The sequence below is a fragment of the Pseudopipra pipra genome, chromosome Z, assembly GCF_036250125.1.
Source record: "Pseudopipra pipra isolate bDixPip1 chromosome Z, bDixPip1.hap1, whole genome shotgun sequence".
NCBI classification, from domain to species: Eukaryota; Metazoa; Chordata; class Aves; order Passeriformes; family Pipridae; genus Pseudopipra; species Pseudopipra pipra.
The window spans coordinates 626633-644649 of NC_087581.1; the positions used below are offsets into that span (position 1 = coordinate 626633).

An 18017-nucleotide genomic window follows, 5' to 3' on the forward strand; every position below is an offset into this window, starting at 1 on the left:
GCTCCATCCCTCCATTTTCCCTCGGAGCGCGGCGGTGCCGGCCCGGCCCCGGCCCCGCCGCCGCCCCCATGTAGCGCCGCGGCCGCCCCGCACCCGCCCAGCCGCGGGGCCGCCTCCGGCATGCGGAGCTGCAAGATGGTGCGGGTGGCCAGCGTGCTGGGGCTCGTCATGCTCAGCGTCGCGCTGCTCATCCTCTCCCTCATCAGCTACGTCTCGCTCAAGAAGGACAACATCTTCGGGGCGCCCCGCGCCGCCGGCCCCGCCGGGCCCCGCATGTACATGTTCCACGCGGGATTCAGGTGAGCGCGGCCCGGGATGCTCGGCATGCCCGGATGGGCCGGCCAGGGGGGCCGGGATGGCGGCCCCCGGGCCCGCCGCAGCGGGGATGCGGCTCCGGCCGCGCCCTGCCCGGCCCGGGGAGCGGGAGGGACCGGGGGAGCGGGGATGGAGCGTGGGAACCGCAGCGCCGGGATGCTGAGGGGCGGGAGGGCTCCGGCACCGCGGGCTGGGGGCGCGGAACGGCCCGGGGCGGGTGGGAACGGGTCGGTAGAGCCCGGTAGGGCCCCGTCCGGCCCGGTGCGGCCACACGCGGGCGGGGAGCGGCGGGCGCTGTCCGCGGTGCTGATGGCGGCGGCGGCGGGGGCGGGTCGGGCACGGCCGGTACCGGCGGCGGGTCCGTGTGTCTGTGCCCGGGTGTGTGTCCGTGTGTGGCGGGGGTGTCCCCGCCTGTGCCCGCGGGGGGGTCTCCGCCTGCCGTGCGTGGGTCGGTGCCCGTGCGCCCTTCCCCAGGTCCCAGTTCGCGCTGAAGTTCCTGGACCCCTCGTTCGTGCCCATCACCAACTCCCTGAGCCAGGAGCTGCAGGAGAAGCCCTCCAGGTGGGCCTTCAACCGGAGCGCCTTCGCCCAGCAGAGGTGAGCGACCCCCGGGCCGGCCCGGGCTGTCCCCTGCCCCCGGGATTTCAGGGAATGCCCTCAGGGACTGCTGAACGCTCTGAGCTCCCAGGGATTTGCCGGCGGCGAGAGACAAAGGCTGAATCAGAGCGTTTCCCCAGACGGTTGCAGCTACCCCGGCAGGCTCGATTATTTCGGAGCAGGACACCGGGCTGCAGCACACCCGTTATTGTGCCGGGACGTGACCCAGTTTCCTGGGGCGCGATTTAAAGCGTCGTTCCTCCGGGAGAAACGGCCGGGGGTTCACGCTGGAAGCACACAGGGCTGGAACGGCCATGAAGTGCCACGTTCATGGAGGCCAAAACACGCCCAGGGAAAGTTCCCAGCTGCCGGCAGCTCTGAGCAAGTGCAGTGCTGCTCCTGCCTCCGGCTCCGCTCCGGCTGCGGGGGCGGGCACACGGCTGTGTACGCTCTATCTATTCGCTGATTGCACAGATTAAACTTTTCTGGAGATGAAAATAGAGCCATTTAGCCGTTTCAGAGAGCTACTGCCATCCCGGACTGTAATTTTGCCCTGACAAACGCCCGCTGCTTCGGGGGCCGCCTCACAACCCGCAGTTCACATATCCCACCCCAGGAGCTGGAATCCAGGCCCCTCAGCTCTGCAGCCAGGCGGGATGGGGCTGCTGCACCCCTCGGGGCAGGGGTTGGGCTCCTCTCCTCCCTTCAGGCGACTCTCCAAGCACAGCAGGACAAATCATTCCCTTCCAGTGCCACCATATGCTGCCCGCTGCCCTCCGGAGGGGAGGTGGCACTCTGCCCGTGCCATCCTTTCCCTGGGACATCCCAGGCCGTGTGACAGCGGCCACCCTTCGGTGTTGCTCCATTCCTGGCACCACCAGCTCCAGAAGCCTGTCCCTGTGCCACCCCCCGATGATTTTAGCTGATGCCTCAGGAGCTGCCTTTGCACTTGTCCGGCAGCCAGAGCCCATAATTAGGGCACCCAGTGGGACTCCATTAATGCTCAGACATTGGAGGATGAGAGCTGGAGGAAAGGTTGTTTGTTTTCCATAAACACGAGCAAATAAAGTGCTATTGGGTTTCTAATTTTATGCCCTGCGAGGGAAATTCCCGAGCAGGGTTGGTTTTGTTTGCTTTGTAAGTCTCCCTAATAACCCTCGTAAAGCTGCCGGTGGATGAGACATTAAGGAACTGCATTTGCATAGATGGAGACAGCGGCTGCCGCTTGGTTTTGTGATTCAAAGCTTGTTAACGAGGACATAAAGACAGAGATATTTATAAATTGGCTCCTGTTAATTCAGCTGGATATCCGGGGTTTGCTTCCCATACCTCGAGGCAAACCTGGTGCACCCACAGAGCCCCAGCAGAAACCTGCCCACCATGTCCCAGCACAAACAGGACAATGTCACACACTCCCCACACCGGGGTGTGCCACGAGCTGTACCCTTGACTTACACAGACAGCCCAATGTTTTAATCCCGACACAATTCCAAAGGCACAGGCACAGCCTTAGTTGGTGCCAGTCAGAAGCGGAGCCCGAGGTGAGGAGCCAGCTCCCCAATTCCCAGCTATTTATATTAATTTAAAAGCCATTGCCATGGCAAAAAGAAGGGACTGTAAGTCCGTGTTTTCTGCTCTTTTGCTCTTTTCCCTTAGGCAGGAAATCCTTCAGCACGTCGACGTCATCAAGAACTTCTCCCTGACCAAGAGCAGCGTCCGCATCGGGCAGCTGATGCACTACGACTATTCCAGCCATAAGTACGTCTTCTCCATCAGCAATAACTTCAGATCTCTGCTTCCCGACGTGTCTCCCATCCTGAACAAGCACTACAACGTCTGTGCCGTGGTGGGGAACAGCGGGATCCTGACCGGGAGCCAGTGCGGGCAGGAGATCGATAAATCCGATTTCGTCTTTCGCTGCAACTTCGCTCCCACCGAGGCTTTCCAGAAAGACGTGGGGAGGAAAACCAACCTCACCACCTTCAACCCCAGCATCCTGGAGAAGTATTACAACAACCTCCTGACCATTCAGGATCGCAACAACTTCTTCTTGAGCTTGAAAAAGCTCGACGGGGCCATCCTTTGGATCCCCGCCTTCTTCTTCCACACGTCGGCCACGGTCACGAGAACGCTGGTCGACTTCTTCGTGGAGCACAGAGGGCAGCTGAAGGTCCAGCTGGCTTGGCCAGGGAATATCATGCAGCATGTTAACAGGTGGGTGGGTTTGCCTTGCGTTTGCCTTGACAAAATACAACTTGTACAATCATTCCCATGTTTCTTTTTCCCTGACGTGGCAGGCACAGTCTGGCACTGCTCGTTTTGAGAGCGATGGCAGCTTTGTCGTTGCTTCAGCACATCCTTTGGTTATCTCTGGACAGGCTGATTGTGACACCCCTTCCTTTCCCCAGGTACTGGCGGAACAAGCACCTGTCCCCCAAGCGGCTGAGCACGGGGATCCTCATGTACACCCTGGCCTCTGCCATCTGCGAGGAGATCCACCTGTACGGCTTCTGGCCCTTCGGCTTCGACCCCAACACGCGGGAGGACCTCCCGTACCACTACTACGACAAGAAGGGGACCAAGTTCACCACCAAGTGGCAGGAGTCCCACCAGCTGCCCGCCGAGTTCCAGCTGCTCTACAGGATGCACGGCGAAGGACTGGCCAAGCTCACCCTGTCGCACTGTGCCTAAGAACCCACAGCTCCAAGTGCCAAATGACCGTCTGAAAAAGTGCCCAAATCCAGAATTTAAACCTTCTCCAGATAGAAGTCTAAAAAGGAAAAGGAAACAAACCTGCCCTGAAAACCTTTTCCGTGACGTAAAGATGCTTTTCAGCCCCTGCCCTCCCGGGGGTCTCAGCTTATTTAGCGGCGCAGCAGCTTTTTATCGCGTTCCGTGGGTGCGGTTTGTGCAGCAGCAAAGTGGAGATGTTTTGCATTCCTAGAGAAGCCGCTCAGTATGTTTTAAGAGCTCTTCATGTTTTAGCCTTCCGCTAAAAATCCCCCCGTTTTATCGTCCCTTCCCCGTTAGGACTAGATTTTAAGAGGTTTTGCTTCTTTTGTCTCTGTTGCTCTCGATAGCTCGGTGTCGCCGCGGCCGACGGATAACTGGGAATCCCAGTGCATCCTCACGAGCCAGTTCCAGAGTTCCACCGCTCGGGTATTTTCCTATTTCCTGAATTTTACACTTTTTAAAGAATAACAAGAAGAAGAAGAAGGTCACGACACGGTTCGTACCTCAGCTAGGTGTTTATATCGCTCTTGGAATATTTTGGGGTTTTAATTCCATGTGGGACACATCCCAGTCCAGGCTAGAGAGGCCGAGGCATGTTCATTCCCACCTGGTCATTTGTTTCAAAGCTAAAAGATTTCCCCATTTACATTTCTATTTCCCCAGTCAAACAACCGAAATAGTGGCCCCATTTCCCAGTCCCAGGAGGGAATCAGGCTGTTTGGAGACAGGACAAACCTGAGGGTCACTGAGGGCTGGGAAATGTGGGCCATTGTGCCTCAGGATAAAGAATCCTGGGAAATAACCGGGTTCCTTGTCACAGCAAGTATTTAAACATTTCTTTCCTCTTCTGTGTGAGAACTGACCACGCACTGAAAAAGGGATGCGAAATCCCATCTGAATCATACTTTAAAATGGTCTGTGCTAATTTTTCTCAGCCTCTTTACCTCCAAGCAGCTGCAGGAGGTGAGGGAGGAGGTCTCTGGCACAACCCCCAAGCCAAGCAGCCCCAAGCATCCCCTGGTGCCCATCGTGGCACCGCAGCTCCACCGCCCCCAGAGCCAGTCGCGTTCTCCCCTGCCTCCCTTCCTCATTGGAATTAGCCCACCTTTCCCAGATTTGCTGGTCCAGAGGCTGTTTTGGCTCAGCTCATGGTGGATATTCTCCCCTCTCACCGGTGTTGTCATCACCTGTGAGGGCCTGAACCTGCCAGGGGCTCCTGCTTATTAATGCCAGATATTTTTATCACGGGGCACTTCATCCACTGCCTGTAGGGAGCGATCGTTTCTAATCAGCAAATGAAAGGAGTGTGAACTGCCATCCTTATATCGGAAGGAAAGCAGGGCCTGATGTGCTCCAGGCAGTTTTTGGAGCCTGAAAGAGGGACAGTCCCGGGACAGGCCTGGCACCACGACCGGAACTTTGCAGAGGAGGGAGCACAAAACCCTCCGTGAATATTGGGAGAGGGGAGCACAGAAAGAAATTATTGACAGAGCTCCATATTGCAGCATTGATTTTCGAGCCGAACTCCCCGTCGACGGCGCAGCCCCCGTCGAACATTCCGGAATCATTGATTCCAACGGGGCTCCCGCCCCGCGGTCGATGGCGCAGCACAGCCCAAAGGAAATTGCTTCTCCCTATCAGTATTTTCCTTTTGCGGTGTGGAAAACCACATTTCAGGTTCCAAAATCCAGAGGGATCCTCCTGTCCGGCTCCTTCCATCGGGACACAGACCCTGTCCAGTGGCAGCCACATCCTGCTCCAGCCCCTCTGCACTCAGGGGGTGCTGGGGGTGTACATAGGGTTGGAAATGCGTGTTCCCTTTCTCCTTTCACACCTCTTGGGGGTGGATTTTCGTTGCTTGCATCTCCTCAGAGGAGGCTCACGAAAACAGGCGTTTGGGCTGCCGGGTTTGCTCGTGGAGGAAACCAAAAAAACAAGTGTTTGTGACACAGAACTGACTGTGAAAATGTGAAAAAGCAGGTTTTCTGTGAATGAATGTGTCTTCATTCCAATGGCTCTACAGTTCAACAATGCCTGAGGGAGTTGTTTTCGATAAAAAAAAATAGAAATATTTAAGAAAAAAAAGAAAAAAAAAAAGAAAAAAAAAAAAGAAAAAAATGCCGTAATTGTAATAAAGGTTCCATAATTAACGGCCATACTAAAAGCATTGTTTATTTTGAAATGGCTGATGTCCACAAGGGGCCGGGGCGCGTCTCAGGTGAGCGGTGGGAAGGACACTGGTGTCCAGCCTCACACCCCTGGAGAGCCTCGAGAGCAGGACTGGGGGCACCGGGTGTCCCCAGCCCCGAGGCTGCACGGCACAGCCTGCCCTGGCTCCTCTGGTGACAGCGAGCTCCCGGTGTGCCCCTGCGGTGTGATGTGCCTGCAGCGTTGACTCATGTGCCATAACCCGATATTGAATGCGTTGTTTTGAAATAAAATGGTTTCTTGTGCATTGGGAGTCCGTACAACTCCGCCGCGTCCGCTTCTTCCTTGCCGTGGTTTCCCCAGCTGCTCACAGCCACTGACAGGTTTTGCTGGAAAACTCCCCCAAAGGTGTTGCTGAATGTTCCCCATATTCCATTCTGCAGCACAACAAGCAGGGTGTGATGGATCAGATTCTGCACTCCCCTGGAATATGTGGAGACACAAAGCCTGGGAATCTGGGCACGGCTCAGCTCGGGGGGTTTGCTCATCCCAAGAACTTCTTAGAACCCACTCCTGGTACTTGGCCACTTCCCAGGGGACTGGCCGCTTGCTCCAGCGCTGTGCGCTGTCCTCAGTGATTCCCAGCAGGAATTCTGCCGTGGGTTTTCGGGAGTTCACAGGAACTCCCAGTGAAACAGTGCCTCAGGCTGGCAGGGGCCTCTGCCTGTGCCAGCTCCTCTGCCTGTGCTCCCTGTGTGCTTCCTATCACTGATATCCCGGATATTTATCCTTGGGATGACCCTGGCAGAGGGGCAGGTGCCAGGGTTTGTGTTTGAGGGACAGGGAGCAGTCCTTCCAACCCCACCACCCCACGGACACCCCAAAGCTGCCCCTCGGAGGGGAGCACAGGGAGCACGGGCTGCAGGCAGGGAGAAGGAGGAAAGCCAACAAAGCAATTCCCCCCTCCCTCCCCCAGGAGCACCGGGAAAGCCTCCGGCGAGGGCAGCCACGCGGGCAGGGAAGGCCATCCCGCTGGCATCCCAAGCTCGGCGGGCTGGAAGCTCTCCGGCCCCGCTCCTGCTGCCCACAGCGGCTGGGCACGGCCTGCCAGGGTGCCCAGGGACAGCCAGCACCCTCCTGCAGAGCCCTGCCACGCTGGGCACAGCCAAACCACCACACCCTCGGGGTGATTCCCGGGGAGATTTTGCCGTCGGGAATTGGGCACTGCCGTGTGAAATCAAACATCTGCAGGGAACGCAGCCACCAGGTTTGGAAAGAAAAGGTTTAAGTCAGGCCTAGATGAATTTGTTGGAGAAGAAGGAGAAGAAGGCAAGGCAAGACAAGGAAAGGAAAAAAGAGGGGGTAAAGGGAGGAAACCAGAGGAAAAGGGAGGACACGACACCAGCACATCGGCGGCACCAGGTTCCCGTCGGGGTCTGCCCACCCACCCCCTCCAGCCTGCCCACCCTGGCACCTCCACCCCCCGAGGGCCGCACTCGCCTCTCTTTCCCCAAATCAACTGCAACTTTTGCCTTCCTTTAGGAAGGACAAAAAGATTTCACGCATAACTTGCCCTGAACAAAGGCACCTCACGCCAGGGCTTTCTTTTCCTTCTGCCTTTCTTTTTCCTTCTCCACCGCGGGCTGACAGCGGCAGGAGTAGCTGGGGTGGGGAGAGCTTCCCTTTAGACCCGCCTGGTCAGTGCCAGCTTGGAAAAGCAGCTTGGAAAACCCTGTGAGCTCCAGAGACACACAGCGACGGCAGCGTGGAGGGAAACGGATCCAATCTGTAGGGAACGGGGTGCTGACACATGTAACCTGTTTGCGAGGAAATTCCAGGCACCCTGGAGAGTGGCCTGGTAACTGATGGCCCTAAAGGTGACATTTCTCCCTGCTTCCCCCTCCCATTTTGTTACCGGAAAGACCCGGTGGAGGTGGGACCTTCAGGCACGCAGAGATGGTTATCGGGGCTGAGATAAGGATGACACAAAACACAAGGACACGGCTGCTGCCGCCACTGCCTCACTGATTAAAGGAGTGGGAGAAGCAGTGGAGGGAATGGCACAGCTGGGAGCAGCTGGATGGCCTGGCACGGCACGACCCAACGTGTCTTGGCTGTGCCAGAGCAGGTCAGTCCCCACTTGCCCCTGGTGATGGGGGATCCTGTCCCCATGGGCCCCGTGCCCATCGGGACCCCCGCCCACTCCTCTCCTGCCTGCACAGCTTCCCGCTGCCTACTTGGCTGCCCTCCTGGCTCCCCGGTCGTGCTTCCACAGCCCCCTGCCCCGCTGTGCCAACCCCACGTGCCCTACGGAGCTGTGCCCTGCCCCTGCCAGCCCCGGGGGCTCAGGGGCATCCCGGAGAACCGGCCCTTCCTCGGCAAGCGGGGAGACTCGTCTGCCCGTGTGTGCGCGGCGAGCGGGACCCCCCGGCCGTGTGTCAGCAGGGAACGGGGTGATGCGCGTCCGTCGCGCTGTCACCGAGCCCGTTGCTGCCACAATAACCGGTAGCCAATAGCAGCGATCGGCACCGGGGCTGCGGGACCGGGGGCTGCGGGTCTGGGAGATGCGGGACCGGGGCTGCGGGGCGCGGGGCCACGTGCCGGGAGGAGCCGCGGTGCCGGTGCCGGTGCCCCGCCGGGGCTCTCCCGGTGCCGGTGCCGGGGCTCTCCCGGTGCCGGTGCCCCGCCGGGGCTCTCCCGGTGCCGGTGCCGGTGCCGGGGCTCTCCCGGTGCCGGTGCCCCGCCGGGGCTCTCCCGGTGCCGGTGCCGGTGCCCCGCCGGGGCTCTCCCGGTGCCGCCCGCGCCGCCACAAAGGGGTCGCGCAGCTTTAAGGGCCGCGCGGGGCCCGGCGCGAGGCCCCGCCCCCCCGGGCCGCCCCGCGCGCCCATTGGCCTCCCCGCCCCGCGGCCCCGCCCCCCGCGGCCCCGCCCCGCCCCCTCGGTGCGCGCCGGCCCGGCCCCGGGGCGCGGCCGGGGCGGGGCGGCCCGAGCAGCGCCCGCCGCCCGCAGACGGCGGCGGCGGCGGCGAGGCGAGGACATGGCGCGGGGCCGGCGCGGCGGGCCCGGCTGAGCCGCCGCTGCTGCTGCCCGCGGGGGGCCGGCGGGGCGCGGGCGGCCCCGGGCCGCGGCGGCCGCCGCCCCGATGAGCGGATGAGGAGCGGGCGCGGCGGCCGGCGGTGCCTGGGCGGGGAGCCGGGTGCGTGCGCCATGAACCCCGAGTTGGCGATGGAGCCGCTGGGCAGCCTGCACGGGGCGGCGGGGCACGAGCCGGAGCTGATGGGCAGCCCGAGCCCGCACCACGGCGGACGCGGCGCGGGGCCGCTCCGGGTACCGCCCCCGCCGCCGCCGCCGCCGCCGCCGCCGCCGCCGCACCAGGAGCTGCCCCCCGCCGCCCGGCCCGCCATGGTGCCCAGCATGGCCTCGCTGCTGGACGGCGCCGCCGAGTACCGGCCCGAGCTGTCCATCCCGCTGCACCACGCCATGAGCGTGCCCTGCGAGGCCTCGCCGCCCGGCATGGGCATGAGCGGCACCTACACCACGCTGACGCCGCTCCAGCCCCTGCCGCCCATCTCCGCCGTCTCCGACAAGTTCCACCACCCGCACGCCCACCCGCACGCCCACCACCACCACCACCACCACCACCAGCGCCTGCCGAGCGGCGCCGGCGGCGGCTTCGCGCTGATGCGGGACGAGCGCGGGCTGCCGGCCGTGAACAGCCTGTACGGGCCCTACAAGGAGGTGCCGGCCGTGGGGCAGAGCCTCTCGCCGCTGGGCAACGGGCTGGGCCCGCTGCCGGGCGCCCAGCAGGGCCTGCACGGCTACGGCCCGCCGGGCCCCGACAAGATGCTGAGCCCCAACTTCGAGGCGCACGCGGCGATGCTGGCGCGGGGGGAGCAGCCGCTGCCCCGCGGGCTCGGGACGCCCCCGGCCATGCTGCCGCCGCTGAACGGCGCGCACCACCCCGCGCCCCCCGGCCCGCCGCCCCCGCACGGCCCCGCGCTGCCCCCCGGCCGCGACCGCCCGCCCCCCGCCAACGGCCCGCAGGGCAGCGGCGCGGGGCAGCTGGAGGAGATCAACACCAAGGAGGTGGCACAAAGGATCACGGCCGAGCTGAAGCGCTACAGCATCCCCCAGGCCATCTTCGCCCAGCGGGTGCTGTGCCGCTCCCAGGGGACCCTCTCGGACTTGCTGCGGAACCCCAAGCCTTGGAGTAAACTCAAGTCCGGCCGGGAGACGTTCCGCAGGATGTGGAAGTGGCTGCAGGAGCCGGAGTTCCAGAGGATGTCGGCCCTGCGGCTCGCAGGTAGGTGCGGGCAGCGCAGCGCGACCCTCCCAGCCCAGCGCCGCCCGGACGGCCCCGCAGCGCCGGCCCCGGCCCGGCCGCGTCCCCGCTCCGCCGTGACCCCGGAGCCGTGCGGGCCCGGCCGGTCCCCCCTCCCGCAGCGCCGGCCCCGTGCAGCCCGGGCCGGGCCGGCGGAGCCGTGCGGGGCTCGGGGCCGGCGAAGGGACAGCTCCGCTGCCGGCGCTGCTCTCCAGGGCCCGGTGCTGAAGGTGCGCTCTCCGCCGGCATCCCTCCCGCCGCTCCCAGCGCCGCGGGGCAGGCCGGGCGGGGGACCCGCGTCCCGGGGCAGGCGGGGCTGCGAGCAGGGGGGCCGGCCCCGCACACCCCGCACACCCCGCACATCCCGCAGCCCGGCCCGGCCGCATTGTCCGCGGCGGCCGCGCGGGCTCCCCCTGGCGCGGGCACGGGGAGGCGCAGCCCCCATTGTTCTGCGGGGGCCGGGGGGGGCGGCGGGCAGGGACCCCCGGGACTGACCCCCGGCACTGACCCCCGGCACTGACCCCCAGGACTGACCCCCCCGGTAGCGCCCGCCCGGGGCAGAGCGGGGGAGGCGCGGGGAGCGCTGTCCCCTCAGCGCGGTGGGTGCCCGGGGTGGCCGCCGCTCGCCCCCCGGGCGGCAGTTCCCCACCGGGAACCGTGGATGTGGATGTAAAGGCGCGGGGGACAGAGCGCAGCGCGGGGAGGATGACAGAGACGAAATGCGGGGCTGTTTGTGCCGCCGAGCCCGTCCTTCTTTCCTTCCGAGCGGATCGATCCCCGCGCGTCCGCGCTCCCCCGTGGGCGGGCGGCTGAGGGGACACGGGGGTCTCTGCAGTGGGGGAGCGGGCGCAGGGAGTCCCCGCACGCGGGATGCGGCGGAGCTGGGGGACGAGGAGCCGCGAATGATGATGGATGGCCGAAATCCCCGCCCGACCCCTCGCCCGGAGCGCTGCGGGTCAAACACCCGCGGCCTGGGGCGGCCAGAAGCCCCTCGGAGGGGGCTCGGGCTTTGCCCGAGAGGGAGAGGGATGCGAATCCCTCCTGGGCTCCAAGGAGGGATCTGCAACCCCCGGGGGGCGGCTGTGATGGGAGCGTCAGGGGGACAGAAGGGGTTTGGGGTTTTTCGGTGGTGTCGCCTTCGCAAACAAACGCGTATCCAGAGGGAAATCGATGCGGATAATGTTTGGAAGATTAAAAGAGTATTAATGTTGGCAACGGGAGCATCAACGCGTGGACCCAGTTCTCATTGATCTGGAACCTGAGCCGGCTCGTTTCCAGTAACGCTGCTGGTGCTTTTCCTTCCCAGCACCGGGCCCGGGTGGGGGTTCCCCTACAGAGAGGGCAGAAAATCAGGAATGGCAGCTCCACGCGGAGTTTTGTGCCTGTATCATTCCGGATCTCCCCTTTCCCGGTCCCCCCGAATGCCTTTGCATCCAGGAGCAAAGTCTGCAGAGAGCTCGGGCGCCGAGTGGGCACGGATTCCCCGCGGAGTGGGAAAGACCTTTGCAAATTACCTTTCCCTTCAGGAAATCGATTATTTTAATTTCCTTTTATTACCACGTGTGAATAAGCGGCTCCGTTGCCTCGGCGCTCCCTTTACTCGCTTGCTTAAATCCCTCTGAGCACGGGGAAAAAGCCTGAAGTGTTTCAGACTTTTGAAAAACAAACCAAAAAAAACCCCCTCACCAGCTCTCTGCCCCGTCACTCCTGAATATTTTTCCCCAATGGGACTAAAATCTGCTGTCCTGGGAGGGAAATCCCCCTCTCCCTGTGGGAGGTGGAGCAGAGGGGTGTGCTTAGCATTTCTTCTTATTACAGAAGATCGCGTTGTTTATCCTATTCTGCTCTGATCTAATTTAATCTCGTTATTTCTGCGCTCGGGGGTCTTTCAGACTCCCTCGCCGGGGGTTTCTGGGCGGGAACAGGCGGTCCCGCGCGGCTCTGGAGCTCCGGGGGGCTCCCGTTTTGGGGTCCTGCTGCGGCTGCAGGCGGGGGAAGGGGTCGAGTGTCCCCCCGGGGCAGGGACAGGGGGCTTTGGGGGGGCTCGGACAAACGCGAAACAAATGTTCGGACCCGCCCGGGGGGGGAACGGCGGCACCGTCAGCACCACGGAGAGCGCAGGAGAGGGACGGAGGGACGGAGGGATGGAGGGATGGAGGGACGGAGGGATGGAGGGATGGAGGGACGGAGGGACGGAGGGATGGAGGGCAGGCAGGAGGAGGTGCTGTGGACAGTGGGCCGCCCGTCCTCTCCGCCTCTTTGTGCCTCACCAACACTCCGTGCCCCGCGTTTTCAGGCTCTGCGTCTGGAGCTACGGCTAAAAATTAAGTCCCAGCAACATCTGTATCAAGCCTGTTATCTATCTATCTATATATATCTATATACAAAAGTATTTCTTAGTGCTGGGCTAAATATACAGGTACCTAAAGGTTCTTTGAAAGGTGCTTAGTGGCTTGAAATATGGGTGCTCCCTTTGGCTATAGATTAGTGGTTGTGTCTGAGCAATCCATGCAGTAAATTGTGGCGCCGGGTGATTAATTAGATTTCCCACGTAGCCACTTTCCCAAAATAATATCCTGGACCAGCTTTTTTTCTTTTTTTTTTTTTTTTGGTTCCACATCATTTCTGGAAGCGTTTCTGCCCTGCAGAAATTCGAATCCTGTTTTTGTGCTTTACCAGTGCCTTGATTATTTCATAAAGTTAAATCTGGGCGCATTTGTCATTAAATGCACTCCTGTATTTTTTCCCTCTCCTTTGTTAAGCAAAACCCAGTGAACTGATCACCATGTCTTACTCATTCTGAAGCTGTTCTTCACTATTATTTTTTTTCCCAGCATCTTGTTTTCTCCTGTATCTCTTGCCTGTCACCACTCGACCTGAAATATCCCAAACTCAAATATTCCTCTGCAGATGAAAACCTCTCACTTTTATTCGTGGAGAGGAATGCACAAAGGGAGAAGCACTTTTGCCCAAAGGATTATTTTCCAGTGGCTGGTGCTGGTCCTTCCCTGGCTCTTCGGAGGGGCGTTTTGGCTCAGCCCTGTGGCCCCAGGTGCTCCTCCTCAGCTCTCCTCCCTGGTGTTATCCACAAAATCTTGTCCTGGATGTTCCTGCCGTGTGCCAGCTGCGAGGGGCTGTCCCTTCCCTCCCAATTAGACGTGGCTGGGGGATGAGAAGCTTCCTGCAGGAACCTGTTCCGAGGCTCCAAAGGCAGCAGAGCCCTCTCATCAGAGCAGCTTCAGAGTGAACCCGGGCTCTGCAGGGCCACAGAGGATGGAGCTCAGAGGCAAAGCAGGGCTGCAAAGCACTGCAGACATCACTGGTCCTGACGGGAATCTCCGGGGATGGGGATTTCCCAGCCTAGCCAGGGCTTACAGGTACAAAAAAAATCCTTAATGGCTCGCCTTAATCTCACTTTTTGTCTTTTAAATCCTTGGCTTCTCATCTTATCCCCACTAGACACAGCAAAAAGGAAGGCTCCCCTCCTTCTGCAGGCAGGCTGTTTGTATTTAAGGCTCCCATCTTGTCTCCTGCCTTCCCTGGAAAAAGCCCATCCTACTCGGGGGATGAATATGCAGGGAAAGCTTATTCAGATAATACAGCTCTTTTTTCCAAGCTAAAAGATTTTGTATCCAGCTCTATCAATCTTGCAGGCTTTTGCATAAAAGGCTTCTCTGATTTACAGAGGGCTTTTGCAGGCAGAAATCATCCCAAATAGACTGATCTCAAATGGGTTGGGTGATAAGATCAGCCAGACAAGTCGCTGATGGCAGATAGAAATGCAATCAAAAAAAGACACTGGAGTGTTTTGGGGTTGTTTGGGGGTTTTTTGAGCTGTAAAATCCAACTGCTCCATTGTGAAGGAAGGGACTCAAACCGCTGGTAAACGCTGCACAAAGGAATTATTAGACAAGCCCACGGAGGCTGGCAGGTTCCCAAAACACAAATTGTCTCCGAGCCCAAAATATCTCTCGGTGAGAGGGAACATATTTATGAGCAGCGGTGATTTTCCAGCAGTTCTCATCCCCCCATAATGGGCAGCGGGGCAGGGCCCTGGGCCCAGGCATTAAGCTTTGGCAAAGGAGCAGGAAATCTTCTTCCTGGAGCTTCCCCACTCCTGCTTCTCCCCGTGCCCACCCCGACAATGTGATTATTTGCATCTTCATTCCGATTGTTCCTTGTTCCATAATGATTTTGTACACAGTGGAGTACTTAACCTAATTTGTATTGATCCCAATCACTCTCCTTCGTGCATACTTAATTCAGAGAGGTAATCAAATTGATTTCTGAGGCCCAGTTTTTAAGAGATTGGAGCAACAGGGATATACAGGGGGGGGTTTGCTTTAAGTGAATCACAGCCAAAGAAAAACATTTCAAATCCTTGGGAAACGTTTGGATGGTCATTTCATTGTGCTCAGTATTAGCAGGGTAATTACATTTCCCTCACATGGAGTTCCCTCCCAAATGGGATTGAGGAGCAGCTTTATTTCCATCAGGCAGATAACTGGGTTTCAGTGACTCGGCACCCCCGTGGAACCACAGACGGGGGATCAATAGTCACAGCTCATCCTCGGGAGCCGTGGGGAGAGGACTCACTGCTGGATTAAGGGAATATTGCTCTCGGCTTGGCTCCTGCTTAACACCTGCTCTTTCCAAGTCACTTCGGCCAGCGGAGTGAAAACATCCCAAACCAGAAAGTCCCGGGAGCTGGTTTGTTGCCACGTCCAGTATCCCGGCCCCGCGAGTGGCTCCTCTTCTCCCTGCCTCATTCCCAGGGCCCCTAGATATTTTTCAGGGTTTCTGGCTGTTTGGAATGCATGGGGCTGTATTGTTTCTGTGTCCCTCCACCCTTAAAACCTTCCCCTTTCTTCCCGGAAAACCTCCTGATTTTATGAGAGTGCTCCCCCCGTTTTTCTCTGCCCGGGCTCAGCGTTGGCCTTCGCGGGGCCCTTTTCGAGAGCAAACCCAACAGTTCAAGGCAAGTATTTACTGAATGCATGGAAAAGCACATCCCTCTGCATTATTTATGACCAGATACCAATAACTGGAAAACGCAGAGGAGCTCTGGACATAAATTAGTGATGGGAGGAAACACTCCACTCGTCCCAGTGTCCCGGAACCTTTTAGAAGCTGCAGCAAAGCTGCTGGTGCTGGGGACATCCCCACGTGGATTCTGGACACATGGCAAAGGAAACCCAGCCTCAGACAGGCAGCAGGACGTTAGAGGAGCAGTCAGAGAGCCCACATTCCTGCCTCCTGATGCCTTTGGGCTGATGAGCTCTGGAGACCCGACTCTGGCCACTGGGACACCTCCAGCGTGTCCAGGCAGGAGCATCCCTGCTGCTCCCTGTTCCCACAGCTCCCAGTCGGAGTCCCTGTGCCCCTGTGCCTGCCCAGCTCCGGCCTGACTTTGGGTTAATCACAGCCATTTCCACTGTCTGAGTCCTACCTCTGGGCCAGGTTCATCTCACATTCCAGACCTGCAGAATTATTTAACAGGGCTGCTCCGAGCCCGCCCCCTTATCAATTCTCCGGGCCTGTTTTGTGCCGGCGCGTTCCCCGGCCGTGTCAACATATGGATTTTCTCCCCGTGCCCGGCGCAGGGCTATTTTTACGTGTGGGTGGTATTGCTTTCAGCACTGGCTGTTCTCTCCCTGCTAATAAATACAGGGAGCTATTAATACGGAGGTTTTTAGGAGCCATTAGCGGCGCTCGGCGCGGCCACGGGCCGGCACTGCCGCCCTGCCTGACCCGAGCTCTCGCCAGGCTTCACCCCGGGGACATACCCCGGGAAGGGGGACAGGAGATGGGAGCAGTGCCCCGGGGGGTGGTGGCACTGCAGAAGCCAGGCTGGAGGGGAAGGACCAAGGGGAGGTGGTGCCAGAGCCCCACCCTGGAAGGCTGAGCCGGGCCGTGGCAGTTTGTGCTGGCAGACGGGGGTTTGCCCTTGGTGGTCACCCAGAGCTTTGACCAGGGTTTGCTTTGGGGTGTTTAAAGGGCTAAAACTCACGTGTTATTCCTGGCTGTTGGGAGGTTTTTGGGATGGGAGTGCGAATGCAGCCCCCTGGATTTCCCCGGGAGCCCTCAGGTCCCCCGTGCCGGAGCGGCGCCGGCTCAGCCGGTGTCACACCCCCCGGGTGGGTCTGTGGGTCCCACCCTGACACTTTCTCTCTGTCTCTGCCCACCCCTCCCCAGCCTGCAAACGCAAAGAGCAAGAGCCCAGCAAGGAGCGGAACAACTCCCAGAAGAAATCCCGCCTGGTGTTCACGGACCTGCAGCGCCGAACGCTCTTCGCCATCTTCAAGGAGAACAAGCGCCCCTCCAAGGAGATGCAGATCACCATCTCCCAGCAGCTGGGCCTGGAGCTCACCACCGTCAGCAACTTCTTCATGAACGCCCGCCGGCGCAGCCTGGAGAAGTGGCAGGACGACCTGAGCTCCGGGGGCTCCTCCTCGGCCCCCGGCGGCTGCCCCAAGGCCTGAGGGGCACGGCCGGCGCGGCGCGGCGCGGCAGAGAGAGCGGCTTGGCTTCCCGCGGGGCCCTCCACCCGTGACTTCTAAAGCACAATCCTCCCACGACCACCCCAGCCCGGCCGTCCCCGAGGACGTTCCTACGGCTCCCCGTCGGTCCCAGCAGGCGCCGGTTCCACGTCCACCTCCCCCCGGACAACGCAGAGCTCAGGACAGGCGAGGCAGGTCTGAAACGCGGGGCAGCCGTTCCCGAGGCGGGTTTCTCCTGAGCTCCCGACCCGGTGCCTGCCGTGTGCTGGCCACACCGCCCCGCCAGAACGGAGCACAAAGCCTGGCACTAAAGAACCCCCCAGACCCCGGTTTGAAACTCAGGCGTGGTTTTTGTTTTTAAAGGAGAAAAAGAAAGCTCGAATTTTACGTTTTCCTTTGTTTCCTTGGTTTTAACTCAACCAGCTGGTTCTTGGATCAGAGCAATTCAGTTCCCTCGAGCTCAGAGTATCAAGCACAAAGCCGTAGCTACAGCCCGGGGCTCCCCGGGGCCGTGCCAGCTGCGGCCCGACACCCCGGGAGCGCCGCGGAGACCGCAGGAGCCCCAAGCACAGCTGGCAGCTCCTCCCAAGGTCTGTGTTTGCACCTCAGGCACACTCAGGAGGTCGATGGAACTGCGAACACAACGTTTCCAAAGATCTGGATTTTTTTAAGTCATTCTTACACCCTTTTTGGTTTCCCGGAATCTGGTTTCTCCTCGGCAACGTCCTCGTTACCGAAACCTTTTTAGCGTTCCAGGCATTTCTGTTCGTTCTTTTCGGTGTTTTATGGTACTTTCGAGCAGGAAAAACCCCCCAGAAACGAGCCCTCCGGGTGCCACCGACCATTTCAGACGTGCCGCATCGACCCCCCACTGCGTCCCCCCGTTCCTTCTCCCCGCCCGCCGCCCGGGCCGGCGGGAACACAGCACACCAAAGAGACAGGATTTCTGCAAGCCAAAGATGTTTTAACCCGCCATTTCTCCTCGCCATGGCTGGTGCGGGCGGTCGGGCGGCGCCGGGGAGGCCCCCCGAGCTCCCAGCCCTCTCTCGGCCGCGGCCGCCCCGCGAGCGGTGACCGAGCGCGGCCGCGGCTCTTTAAAGAGACACTTGAGACTTTTTTTATGTGCTACTTAATCGAAACCAAAGAAACGTTTTTTCTGCACCTACTTCTTCTGCAACAAACTGTTCCATTGAAAGATAAAATAAAAACTTAAAAAAACAAAACAAAAAAAAACCCAACGACAAGGAAGCGCGTCAGGAAGCAAACGAGTCCCACACTGTGTTTTACAGACACCTCGGACGTTTTCGGAAGCAGATCTCAAAGAAAGGGTTGACCAAGAACGAGAACAAAGCAAAGCCAGTCCAATTGCTGCTTCATTTGACAACTCCAGTCCTCCTAAAGTTG

At 60.1% G+C, this 18017-nt stretch overlaps 2 protein-coding genes across 2 annotated transcripts; both read left to right on the forward strand.

Moving 5' to 3' along the window:
• The first annotated feature begins 16 nt into the window (after window positions 1-16).
• Window positions 17-3879, forward strand: LOC135406556 (alpha-N-acetylneuraminate alpha-2,8-sialyltransferase ST8SIA3). Its single transcript, XM_064640871.1, has 4 exons — window positions 17-299; window positions 790-912; window positions 2569-3126; window positions 3321-3879. Exons 1-4 carry the CDS (start codon window positions 121-123, stop codon window positions 3601-3603), a joined length of 1143 nt encoding a protein of 380 aa, XP_064496941.1. The 5' UTR covers window positions 17-120; the 3' UTR covers window positions 3604-3879.
• Window positions 3880-8885: 5006 nt separating this feature from the next.
• Window positions 8886-17243, forward strand: LOC135406558 (one cut domain family member 2-like). The gene is made up of 2 exons (XM_064640872.1): window positions 8886-10095; window positions 16309-17243. Exons 1-2 carry the CDS (start codon window positions 8943-8945, stop codon window positions 16593-16595), a joined length of 1440 nt encoding a protein of 479 aa, XP_064496942.1. The 5' UTR covers window positions 8886-8942; the 3' UTR covers window positions 16596-17243.
• The last annotated feature ends 774 nt before the right edge of the window (window positions 17244-18017 follow it).

Coding starts and splice junctions, on each gene's coding strand:
- LOC135406556 (XM_064640871.1), top strand. CDS start 121: ATGCGGAGCTGCAAGATGGTGCGGGTGGCCAGCGTGCTGGGGCTCGTC. Junction 913..2,568: donor AGCGCCTTCGCCCAGCAGAG/GTGAGCGACCCC, acceptor CTTTTCCCTTAG/GCAGGAAATCCTTCAGCACG. Junction 3,127..3,320: donor ATCATGCAGCATGTTAACAG/GTGGGTGGGTTT, acceptor TCCTTTCCCCAG/GTACTGGCGGAACAAGCACC.
- LOC135406558 (XM_064640872.1), top strand. CDS start 8,943: ATGAGGAGCGGGCGCGGCGGCCGGCGGTGCCTGGGCGGGGAGCCGGGT. Junction 10,096..16,308: donor GTCGGCCCTGCGGCTCGCAG/GTAGGTGCGGGC, acceptor ACCCCTCCCCAG/CCTGCAAACGCAAAGAGCAA.